This window comes from Chrysochloris asiatica, unplaced genomic scaffold (genome assembly GCF_000296735.1).
Source record: "Chrysochloris asiatica unplaced genomic scaffold, ChrAsi1.0 scaffold00203, whole genome shotgun sequence".
Taxonomy (NCBI): domain Eukaryota; kingdom Metazoa; phylum Chordata; class Mammalia; order Afrosoricida; family Chrysochloridae; genus Chrysochloris; species Chrysochloris asiatica.
In genome coordinates, this window is record NW_006408721.1 from 2,201,549 (window position 1) to 2,214,153 (window position 12,605).

Here is a 12,605-nt window from a genome sequence, read left to right on the forward strand (position 1 = left end):
CATACAGGTTGAATAAGGAAGGTGAAAGAATATAACCCTGTGGCACACCTTTCTTAATTTTAAACAATTTAAGATAGAATGAAATACTTCAAAGACATCTTATGGACTGAACTGTGTCCCCGCAAAATGGTTGTTGTAAATCCTAATCCCTATAGTTGAGGCTATAATTCTATTTGAAAATGGGCTTTTTTAATTATGTCAATGACACAAGATTAGTGTAGGGTGTGTTGGAAGTGAAATTTCTCTTGAGGCATAAAAGAGATTAAACAAGCAAGCAAGAGCGGCAGAGATGGAGGAAGAGAGATACACCAAGCCAGATGAAGACTGCTCCAGAGTTGGCACAGACAAAAAGCCTTCTCTCTAGAGCCGGCACCATGAATTCAGACTTCTCGCCTCTTAAATTGTAAGAAAATAAATTTGTTTATTAAGTGGCATTTCTGTTTAGAAGCACTAAACTAAACTAAGGGCATAATTCTAAAGGTCCTGATAAACCTGAAAGAAGAATGGGAGAAGAGTGAATGACCAAATCAAAGAAAACATGTTGGTAAATAAACTATTCCTTTAGGATGAATACTCATCGCCCTAAGAAATGTGAATGCACAGAATGGGCCTTGAGGGTCACTATACAGGAACAAAATCAATCCCTGCTCATAAATAAAAGAAAAACTCTATAAGCAAATGGAAGAATACAGAACGCTTATTTTATAGCTTTATTGGTACAATTTATTGAACTAAACATAAGGTTGAGTTTTAAAGCACCAAAGGATCAGAAGACTACATATAGCTTCTGAGTCAAAAAATGAAAAATTTGTGCAAGAAAGCAATGTCAGAAAATTTGTATGACTTATTAGTACCTACAATGACACAAAAAGGTAGGCTATGTTGTACTGCTACACTCTATTCACAATTATGTCAACAATGAGAGAAGAAAAGAGAAAGAGGGATTACAGTGTTTTAAATATGGTTAGACTATGTTCTAGGATGTGATCTTGATAAATGTGGCTGGGCCACAAAGCAGACATTTCAAAGATTCCAGTATATCCACCATCAAAATATGCACAGGAGGAACTTTTAATAACTGCAAAAACTTCATGTAAGTATTTATTCCTATAGTCAAAGGTAATCTGAAAGTTTTCATTTGTCTTGTAAAATCAATATTTCCTAAGAACTGCCAGCTGAATGGAGAAAACAGAAAATGGTAAGAGACCAAAGAGCTTCTACTCTTTTATACTCAAAAAAAAAAAAACAACAACATAACTCAAAGTGGATATTACTCTCAGAAGAAACAAAATAAAATACGAAGTGGATATTACTGTAAGGTAACACCAAATAGTAGAGAAAATATGGAAAAAATAAAAATTATAATCTTTTTCCTTCAACTCCTAAACAGAGAACTGGGGCATACTGTGAATGAATAAAAAACAAACTGATTTTATTTCTACTTCATTTTGAAATGTGAACAACGTCCTTTCCCCTGATGGCAACTAGAAATAAGGTCTAGGGTACAAAGAGTCACAAATCCTTAAAACTTGTGCCTCTTGTGACCTTTCAAATAAACAAATGAAAAGTACACAAAGAGGTCTTCAGTTCAATTTTCAGAGTAAGCAAAAATTACAAAGTTTCCCATTGTTCAAATGTTGCTTTAGAGGGCAGGTTTTACGTATCTATGAGCACCAAGCAAACAAAGCACACCAGTGAACAAGAAAACTCTCCAACACTTACTACTGTTTTTCATCCACCACTGCCTCCTGAAAAACCCTGGGTCTCAGTCTCAGCCAGTCCATGGAGACCTTGAGCGCAGGAAGAGGGTAGGCATTGTAGGACTCTTCCTGAGACTCGTTCTGGAGCGGACACTTGCACAGGATGCCAAGAAAAGACACTTGAAGATAAAATGCATTCGGAAAATATAAGACACTGAAACTGTACCAGCTAAAATTAAACTAACAGTATGAGCCATCTGTTGACTGTTACTTAACAAATATATTGCATATAACAAATACCTTTCCAAAACAGGCAAACTCTTTCACATGCTAAATATGTTATGGATAAGGTTGATAAGAGGATATGAGCCAATAACAGGCTGCAACTTGGAAGTTTAGGCTTCTTGATTTAATATTAAGAAATACAGGATCTTTTTGTCTGTGTTCTGTTACAATGATAAAAATGGCTAAGATTTATGTTTTTTCAAAGAAATCTTGTAGAACAAAGTTAATGATTTAATAATACTCACTAAAAAGGGCCAGCAACTGTGTCCAACACAGCTGCTCATCTTGGCTATAACTATGTTGCTCTGTTTCATTGCTAAAGTCACGAAGGTGGTGAAGTTGAAACAGGTTAATGACAGTGACATGCACCAACTGCTGAGAGTTGAAAGCTTTTTGGAATAGCAATCTCTGTAAAAGAAGATAGGAATACCGTATATATAATCAAGGACAGGACCCACTTTGACACAAAAATTTAACTGGCTGTCTGTATTTAGAGCCACAGATAAATAAATAGGTTCACTCTCAATCCCAGTATTTTAACTGCTATATGTGGCTGATGTTTCTCTTGCTGAGTTTTTGCCTTGAAAGGTATTAAGTCACAAACTACTAAGCCCCACAGAGCTGAGTTATTTTTCACAGTATTTTCTGCAGACCATATATTTTTACATATAATCTAAGAAAAACAGGTTTAGGATATATCAATAATTTAGTACATCTTAATTCAATAGAGGTTGTTTTATCAGAGATATGTATATATAAAAGTATTAAATTGAGACCAAAGCCTAGAAAGTAAATGCACATAACGAAATGGAACATTTCATACAAAAAGACTTAAAAAATACTTTTTGAATTCTTGGTACACAAAGCATGACTTCCAAGATTTATATAAAACGTTAATTCTTTCAAAGGCTTGACATACACATAAAGTTTGCAAAAAACATTCTATTATCTTTTAAGTCTATTTTTTCTCTCTATGAACTTTTTGAAGACTCTTTGTATTTAAAGAATCTTGACTATAAAGAGGATATGTGCAAGAACACACTGTGGAAAACAGGGTAAATGATATATTAATCATTAGCTGTTATTGGTGTTTCTACAAAGTATCACACTGACATTTTCCTTTATTAGCAATGTGTACCATTCCCACATTACAATGGTGGCACTGGTAGGTGTGACCAGCCCAAGAGTGGGGTTGGACACAAGGTTGGTGGCCAAAAAAGAGTGTTGAAGTTTTGCTGTACATGCTTAAAAAATGCAAAGAGCAATGTTGATTTAGATGTGAATTCTCTGGTTATTGAGCATATCTAGGTCAACCAAGCCCCCAAGATGCACTGCCACACTTACACAGCTCATGGTTAGATGAAACCCTACATGAGTTCCCCCTGACATACTGAGATAATCCTTACTGAAAGGAACCAATTGTCCCTAAACTAGAAAAGGAAGTTGCACAGAAGAAAAAGATACCTCAGAAGAAACTAAAGAAACAAAAACTTTTGGCTTGGGAGTAAATTAAGCTTAAAATAAAATGCAAATAAAAGTAAAAGCATACGAACAACACACAAAAAAAAGAATATGGTAAAATCCTATAGAACACAGTAATAGCTCTTTAAAGAATTTCATGGTGTACTTATAGAAGTATTAATGTATGTAAGTGGAGACTAGTTCTAACAAATGATAATGTAAATGCATGAAGGCAACATTTGTTTTGAATACTCTTGTATATCCAAGAAAGGAGCTCAGGTAGCGTAGTGGTCACGAATTGGGCTGCTAAGTTCCAGGTCAGCAATTCAAAACTACCAGCTGTTCCACAGGAAAGATGAGGCTTTCTGCTCCTGTAAAGATACACAGCCTCGGAAATCCTGTACAGGGTTGCTATGAGTTGGAACCGACTCCACGACACATAATCATCACCACCATATCTCCAAGAAGGGAGCTCTGGTAGCGTAGTGGTTACTCATCAGGCTGCTAATTGCAAGTTCAGTGCTTTTCTAGGCTCTTGGAGATATGGTGGTTGTTATGTGCCATGGAGTCAGTTCTGACTCACAGTGACCCTGTATAGGGATTCTGAAGAGCAGCTGGTGGGTTTGAACTGCCAACCATGCGGTTAGCAGTCCAGTGCTGATCCTATGGTACCTTACCAAGACTTGAAAGTATATAGTGTTTGTTGTTGTCAAGTGCCATCAATTTGGTTTGGACTTAAAGCAATCCTCTCTAGGTATAAAGAATTCAAGAAGGTTGAATGAATGAATGAATCCATTACTAAAATGCTAAAACCTATCACCTTTAGAAGTAAATGTGAAATTAACCAACTATAATTTCATAAAATTTAGATGGTATTACATTAAGTAGAGGGTCCCCTAGGGAATAAAGTCAGACTGGATTCTAATTTTGCTATTCAAATATTCAATAGCAGTCAAGGAAAATACTGAATTAAATAAATATGATTAAGAAACAGGACACTTTTAATAGATGGAAAACACCTTGCATCTCAATTTCTTTATGTTGTTAGGTGCCACTGAGTCACTCTGACTCATAGCAACCCCGTAAGGTTTTCCAAGGCTGTAAGCAGAAAGCTTCGTCTTTCTGATATGGAGTGGCTAATGGGTTTGAATTGCTGACCTTGTGGTCAGCAGTCCAGTGCTTATCTTATAGTGCCACTAGTTAATTCCTACATGTTGTCAGTTGTTAAGTGCCAATGAGTCCATTTCAACTCACAGCAACCCTGTATTTGTTGTTAAGTGCCATTGAGCTGGTTCCGACTCATAGGTGCCCTTTTTTAGGGATTCCGAGGAGTGACTGATGAGCTTGTACCATTGACCTTTCAGTCTAGTGCATTAACCCGCAGCGCCACACCAGACTCCCATATAGAAGCCATCAAAATAAGTACCTTCAAAATTGAAAAAGGGGCTAAGGACATTTTCCCCCTTACTTTGAAATATTGTCACAATATTTCTGGTAAATACACTATGTTGTTGTTAAGTGTTGCTGAGTTAGATTAGCGACCCTGGTACAGGTTTTCCAAGGAGCAGCTGGAGGATTTGAACCACCAACCTTGTGGTTATCAGTCCAGTACTTATCCTCCAGCACCACACCAGGATTCCATATTGCTGTGGATGTTAAGTGCAGTCAAGTCAGTTCCGACCCATAGAGACCCTGTAGAGGGTTTCAGATGAACAGCTGGTAAGCTTGAACCACCGACCTTGTGGTTCAAACTAGCTTTGCAGTCCAGCGCATTAACACACAGCACCACACCAGGACTCCATATGTTGTTGTTATTGTTGAGTGCTGTCAAGTTGGTTCCGACCCACAGCGACCCTGTATAGGGTTTCCGAAAAGCAGCTGGTGAGCTTGAACTGCTGACCTTGTGGTTTAAACTGACTTTGAAGTCCAGTGCATGAACTCACAGCGCCATACCAGGAATCCATATACATCTGTTTAAATCACAGTTAAGTGATGACATAAAAATTGGGAGCACGTTTCTTCCAAATCTTATACTTACTGATAAGTATAAATAAATAAAAAAATTCATTTTTGAGATCTAACCTTAAACTGTTCTTCCAATTTCTCTCGAAGAGGGCTCAACTTCTCCAAGCTCTTACTCAGGTATACATGACCGTGGAATTTAATAAAGGTCTTGATGAAGTCAGAAACACCCCATTTGGTTTTCACCTCATCCCGGCTAAAATGGAAAGAAAAAAAACAAACTTCCATCAATCTTTTGCAGCAAAATAGCTAAAATCTTTAAAGGAAGTTTTAGTTTCCGAAACAAGTTATGTAAGCATCTGATACACAAGGAGAGGATTCCACATGTAACTATAATCCACTCAAGATTAGTCATATTCAGCAGCAAATCTACTAGGAGCAAATCAAATATTGGCTGGCGGGAATTCTGGGACTATGAATAAACTTATTCTGACTTACCTGTATGTTTACAAATTAAGCAAAAATAAGAAAAGAGAAGCATAGGTAAGTGGTACTTGTTTTTAGATATATACACGAAAATCTAAGGGGCATATGTATGAGGCTATACAACATTCTCTTCAAAAGAAGTTAACCCCTACCTTTCCAGTGCTTTAGAAAGTGCTTTTTGTAGATTAGTGGAGGCAGCTGGGAAAGGGAACTTCACAGCAATACTTCTGCAGTAGTAGAAAATTGTGGTCAAATGGTCTCCTTTGGAAGAAGCTAAAATAGCCAACTGATTGTAAGGCTGACCTAGAGGACAGAGTAAAGATTATGAAGTAATCCAAGATGCACAAGTCTTGCTATATCAGAACTCAAAATTATCGGTTGTTAAATTCTCAAATTAATAACGAGGAATATTTTACAAAGGAAATCTCATGATTCTACCTTATTACAAATGGGCATAATATAAAAGGGCACACTTATTTTCTGTTTGGTGGGCCAAAATGGTCTGTTACACTGCAGGCAGTCCCTGGGTTATGAATAAGACCCATTTTTAAGTGTGTCCTTAATTTAAAAAGTGCATATGGTTCTTAAGGGCCTTAAAATAGTTCATGGAAAAATAAAATCAAAACATAATTTCAAACATCCAGTGTTTTTCCATCTTTCTGAAGCCCATTAGTATTTAGCCTTTCCTTAGTGCTTCATTTTCATCTCAGTTTGACCCCTGCTGAGCTGAGCGTTTGCCTTTCCACCCTAGTCATACTAAGCCAGAATCTACATTGTAACAAGACCCCTAGGTACACATAAGAGAATCACTTAGGGCTCTGTAAGAACCACCTGGGGAATCTCCTTGCACTCTAGACTATAATTTAGTATAACTAGGATGGAAAGGAGAATTCTCAGCAGGGGGCCTAACCAGAAGGAAGTGGTTCAAAGCCTGGCTTCAGTGAAAGAAAAGGCTCAAATTCAGTGACTTAAAAGCAGCACCTGCAACAGGAGAAGGTGGTTGTGATGAAGAATTTGTTGTGAAAGAGGAGTTGGTTCAACAGAGCAGGGGTTGGTGAAATCCTTTCTAAATCAGGGTAAATTTACATAACATTAAAGCTGTCCATGGAGTCCTGGTGTGGCACTGTGGGATAAAGCACTAGACTGCAAGGTTGGTTTGAACCACAAGGTCGGCAGTTCAAACTCACCAGCCGCTTTTCAGAAACCCCATACAGGGTCGTTAAGAGTTAGAACTGACTCCTCGGCACTTAACAACAACAGAGCTGTCTACAGCATGATAAATCTGTAACCTGGGGACTGACTGTACTCAACTCTGCCACTGAAAAGGGAAAGCAATCAAGGACAATGTAAAACAAACGGTGTGCCAGGCTGCCATGCCATTTCTGCTTTAGACCCTCTCACAGGACCCCAGTTAAGTCTGAGGGAATTTCAATGTGCGCTTAACAAGAATGACATAGCACCAAATATCTGCTGCAAATTACTTAGTTAAGGAATCACTCCTATCACCCATTTCAGAGCAGACAAAAGCACTATATTTTAAGTAATAAAAAAGAGAGGAGAGAGAACTATTCTATAAGCAATTAAGGAAACCAGAGTTTGTAGAAACTATTTTAGGTAACACTGCTATTACCGTTAAGTGCTGTTGACTATGAATCCACTCATAGTGACCCTGGGTAGGGTTTACAAAGAGTGGCTGCTGGGCTTGAATTGCAAAGAGTGACCTTGCAGTTAGCAGTTCAGTGTTTTTACTACATCACCACACCAGGAATCACAGGTAACATTGTTGCTATTAAATGTCGTCCAGTTGGTTGCAACCCTGTATAGGGTATCCAAGGAGTGGTTGGTAGGTTTGAACTGCTGACCTTGCAGTTAGCAATCCAGTGTGTTTTTCCTAAAGCAGCACACCAGGGCTCTGGGAATGTTGCTATTGTTGTTAAGTGTCATCCAGCTGGTTCCGACACACAGCGACCCTGTATAGAGTTTTTGTGGCGCAGCTGGTAAGCTTGAACCACTGGCCTGGCAGCTCAAATCGACTTTGCAGTCCAACACATTAATTCACCGCATCACACCAGGACTCCCCGGGAACATTGTTGTTGTTGTTGTTGTTAAGGATATTAATTTATAGACAGTCCCTGGGTCTGTCTGACTTGACATACAATCTACAGTCAACCTCCATACAGTTTATTGTATTTTAGAAGTCCCAGGTACACACAATGGTTCATAATAATAAGTGGGTGCTACTTTGTAAAGTACAGCAAACCATTATTATTACTGTATGTTGTTGAGTCTGTTCCAAATCTTAGACACCCTGGGGAGGGTTTCTGAGGCTGCTTTCCTTACAGGAGCAGAAAAACTCATTTTTCTCCAGTGGAATGGCTGGTGGATTCGAACTACTGACCATGCATTAACAGTGCAACTCACTGCCACTTCTTTTATTATGTTACAGACGCTTTAGTGTATTTGGAAGTGTTTCTTAATATATTTTTTTTAATGCACAGAAAGGTACACTATATACTACATACTAAGACAAACCTCTAACATTAGCTCTGGTGGTACATTAGAATAACCACTGGACTGCGAACAGCAAAGTTGGCAGTTCAACCCCATCAGTCATTTCTTGGGAGAAAGATGAGACTTTCTGCTCCCATAAAGATTTATAGGCTTGGAAACCCTATAAAGGGTCACTATGAGTTGGGAACGACTTGATGGCAGGTTTTGGTTTTCTAGGAATCTGTTCCAACTTGTAATACAAATTTGATTTAAAAGCTGACTTATGAACAGAACTCATTTATAATCTGTGGGCTACCTGTATACTGTTTTACTAACAATAAAAGCCATGTTTGTTTGTTTTTTTAAAAAACATGTCAGGTCTTTTGGAATGTACAGATAAAAGGAAAAATATGACACTCAATACAACATTTACTGCTTTCATGAAACTTGAAAGATGAGCCATAAGTGATTTTCCTATTGCTATAAAGCATCATAGACAACCTTAAGCAAGTTGACAGGCCCACTCACCATTGGAGGGGACAAGCTGAGCTGCATGCCTATAGTAGGACTCTGCCTGGCTGGTCTGGTTTCTGTATCGAGCTAAGAGAAGGAAAAAGAAAATTGAACGTAAAAAACAACAACAACAAAACCCCAGTAGGGGAGTATTTCCAAAATGGCTATAATTTTAAATTCTAATATAATAAAGACATTACAATTAATTTAAGGTTAAAGACAGAAATCAAATACTTTAAAACAAATTAACTGTAGGATTATGTGTGAAGTGTCCATCTGGCCTTCCCTACTTGGGACATTCAGCATGGAACCAATTTTAAAGCTTACCTAGCCCCCATTTTCAGGTCCTCCAGTGTCATGCATCACCAGCTCCCACTATGGACTATGCTGGTGAGCTGGAGCCGGCCCACAAGAAGGGGTGAGTTATATGCCACTTAAAAACAAAACAAAACAAAAAACACTATACAATATGATCTGAAAATTATGTATTTCTTCAATATCTTATAGAGTGATTTTGAAAAATGCCTATCTATTGCAACATTATGCATGTGTGTGCAAATAATACATTTAAAGCAAAACCAACCTAGGCATACTGCTCATTGAATCTCACTGCAGAACTCAGTGCTTACTTTGATGTGACCCCTCATGAAGCCAATGATTTATGACACCAAGAAACCTAAATCTTCAAACTTAAAAATAGTAATGCTCTCCATTCCTTGCTATTTGAGGACAGTCAAAACATAATCCTATAGTTAATTTGTTTTACAACCTTATGAGGTTATCTTAAGGAATGAACAAGAATAAATAAGTTAAATAACATTCCTAGATAAAATACATAAAATAAAAATTGAACTTAATTTTTAAAAGAAAGCAAAATTAAAAGTAAGTATTTAATGTGGTAAGAAGAAAATCAGACAATTTAGTTATAATAGGAATAATTTATAAACCATATAATTCCAACAGAGTACAAACTTAATTTAAAAAATTTGAAAGCTGAAGTTTTGATTTCATTTTTGCTATTTAGCATCAATCTAGATCAACAGTAGTTTTGCATACTGTCTGAGTAAAACTTAAATCTTAATAGGAAAGTTACTCCTTCAAGATCCTCTGTCAATCCCAGAACACTGAGAGATGTTAATTAAGTTCCTTAAAATACATTTAAGAATTTCCTATGATGACAATTTAAATTTTGTGTCTATGTTTAAAGGAAAAGCTTCTTTCTATGGCTACTCAGAAGAAAAAGATGAATGTAATTCTCCATTCCTTTACACCAAAAGCTCACCAATGTCTCCAAGGTGGACGAGGCAGTGCTGGCAGATATAGGAACAGGAGCTAGACTGTGGCTTCACTATGGCGCTGGTATGCGTCTGTTTATTGCTGATAATCCCCAGTTGGGAAGACTTCACACGGCATGGTAAATCTACATTAAACACTGTACACAGCTCTTGTAGTAACTAAAAGAAAAACATATGTAAGATTTACTAATGAGCTAGATAAGCCGTAAATAAAGTCTACACGTTAAGACATGCTATAATAAAAGTTATTCACTTGCTTAAATATACTTTTACAAATACCATGTCCCCTCAATAAAAATGGTTTTTACTTTTATAATTTTACAGATAAATGTTTTATGACTAGTCAACTAAACTCTTTGAAATTGTAGACATACTTGTCACATAATAAAGTAAGGTTAAGAATCATTTTTTTAAAAAAACCTTTCAAGATAAAAAGCAATCTATATAAAGACAATTATAAAAATATATCATCAAAAAATATTAACTTCCACACACCCTCAAATTTCTAAATAAAAGGATAAAAGAAAACTGAAGAAAGAGTTTACAAAAACATGACTTAGAAAAACTCAAACACACTCACGCCTCATTTATCAACATGGTTTGGTTCCAAAGAGCAGGCTGTTGTGTGAAATTGGCATTAAGTGAGAGTCAGGGGTCCTGTCTCCAGTGAGTGTCCCCTCCTCCACAGTCACTCACCACCTGTAGGGCACCCTTGGTGCATCTTGGGATGTGTGTATAGCAGCGGGCACCCTTTCCTCATCACTGTGAAACCCAAGGAAATTGGCAGTGGTAGCTGGGTGTCACTTGTTTTCCAACAACTCCCACTTTGAGCAAAGACTCTGCTCATCTTCCACCTGCTGCCACCCACTGCTTGTCCTGGGCAGGGACACTACTTGTCCTCCATTTGTCCCAGTCTTACAGTCCTAGACTGTCCCCTCTTCCTCTCTCACCCTTACTGTACCCCACACCACCACCTCTGGATCCTTGCCTAGCCTCCCTTCTCCCAGCCAGCAACTTCACTTTGTCTGGCCATTGCCTCACACCCTCTATGGTCAGACCACGACTTCATGGATGAATGGGAGAGGTATCCAGTGGCCAGTTAGGTGCTGTTCTTCATGTGGCCTAGTCATTGCCTGGACCTCAAATATATCATTTGGGTTGGTCTGTGAAGGAGTAGGCATGATATCCTTTTAGATATATGGTAAAGGGTTTTAAAAGTACATGGAAATTTTCCATTATCTTTTAATTCCATTTTCCACAAACATTTTGAACCCCGCTTATAGGACTCAGACAAATCACGGAAAAACTAGGGATCTGAGATAAATGGTAAGTGTCAATGAGTCATGATTTATGTAAAAAGGAAATGTAAGTCTCTAATGAAATAAGCATAATGTACCTAGTAATCCAGACATTAAAATATAAATGAAAAATCATTTTCCACTTAGCAAGTATAAGTTATTCACTCACTCATCTATTCACTTTTATTCAAAATACTTAACCCTGGCAAGTGCACAATAGACATGCATTTGCTGGTGGAAAGATAAATGGTCTTTTAGGAAAACAACTTAATACTATGTGTATTATTTTCACCAATCCAATGATTCCACTTGAAGAACTGGTCTTTGGAAAATAATCCAATATTAGAGAAAATGATTTTTATACAATGATGCTTATCAAACTGTTTTAACAATATAAAGAAATGCTTACATAATAATGTTTATAAAGCAGATATAAGATTGTATAGACATTATCATCTCAACTATATAAAAAAGTACAAAAATATTGCAAGTCTGTATGTTAGAAAGTGGTGTCCTGGTGTGGCGCTGTGGGAAAATGTGCTGGACTGCAAGGTCTCTTTAAAGCACAAGGTTGGAGGTTCCAGCTCACCAGCAGTTCCTTGGAAACCCTATACAGGGTCACTGTGAGTCGGTAATGATGCAATGGTACTTAACTACAACAACAACAACATATTAAAGTAAGAAGCCCTAGCTGCATAATTGACTACGAGCAGGGTGAGCTACAAACCACAAAGTCAGCAGTTCAAATTCACTAGCCACTCCATGAAAGAAAAATAAGGCTTTCTGCTCTTATAAAAATTTGTTATTCTTGTTCAGTGCCATCGAGTCGGTTCCAACTCATAGACTCTATAATAGGGTTTCCAAGGAGTGGCTCGTGGGTTTGAACTGCCACTTTGCATAAAGATTAACAGCCACAGAAACCCTACACAAGGTCGCTATCAGTTGAAACCAACTGCACAGCACACAACCACCACCACTATCATATATCAAAGCGGAGTCCTGCTGTGGTGTTAGAGGATAAACACTGGAGAGCAACGTCAGTTTGAACCCTAAGGTCAGCAGTTCAAAGTCACCAGCTGCTCCTCAGAAACTGTATACAGAGTAGCTTTAAGTCA

The 12,605-nt window shown here is 37.6% G+C and overlaps 1 protein-coding gene across 3 annotated transcripts in view; it reads right to left on the bottom strand.

Moving 5' to 3' along the window:
- The window catches only part of SMG7 (SMG7 nonsense mediated mRNA decay factor), a 113,915-nt gene that overhangs the window by 21,086 nt on the left and 80,224 nt on the right, over positions 1-12,605 (bottom strand). For all 3 annotated transcript variants that reach the window (XM_006872536.1, XM_006872538.1, XM_006872537.1), the window contains 6 exons: positions 10,180-10,351; positions 8,913-8,984; positions 6,047-6,197; positions 5,529-5,664; positions 2,231-2,393; positions 1,723-1,879 (listed from right to left, as the gene is read on the bottom strand). In XM_006872536.1, coding sequence (XP_006872598.1) covers positions 1,723-1,879; positions 2,231-2,393; positions 5,529-5,664; positions 6,047-6,197; positions 8,913-8,984; positions 10,180-10,351 — 851 coding nt within the window. The remainder of the gene's footprint in view (positions 1-1,722; positions 1,880-2,230; positions 2,394-5,528; positions 5,665-6,046; positions 6,198-8,912; positions 8,985-10,179; positions 10,352-12,605) is intronic.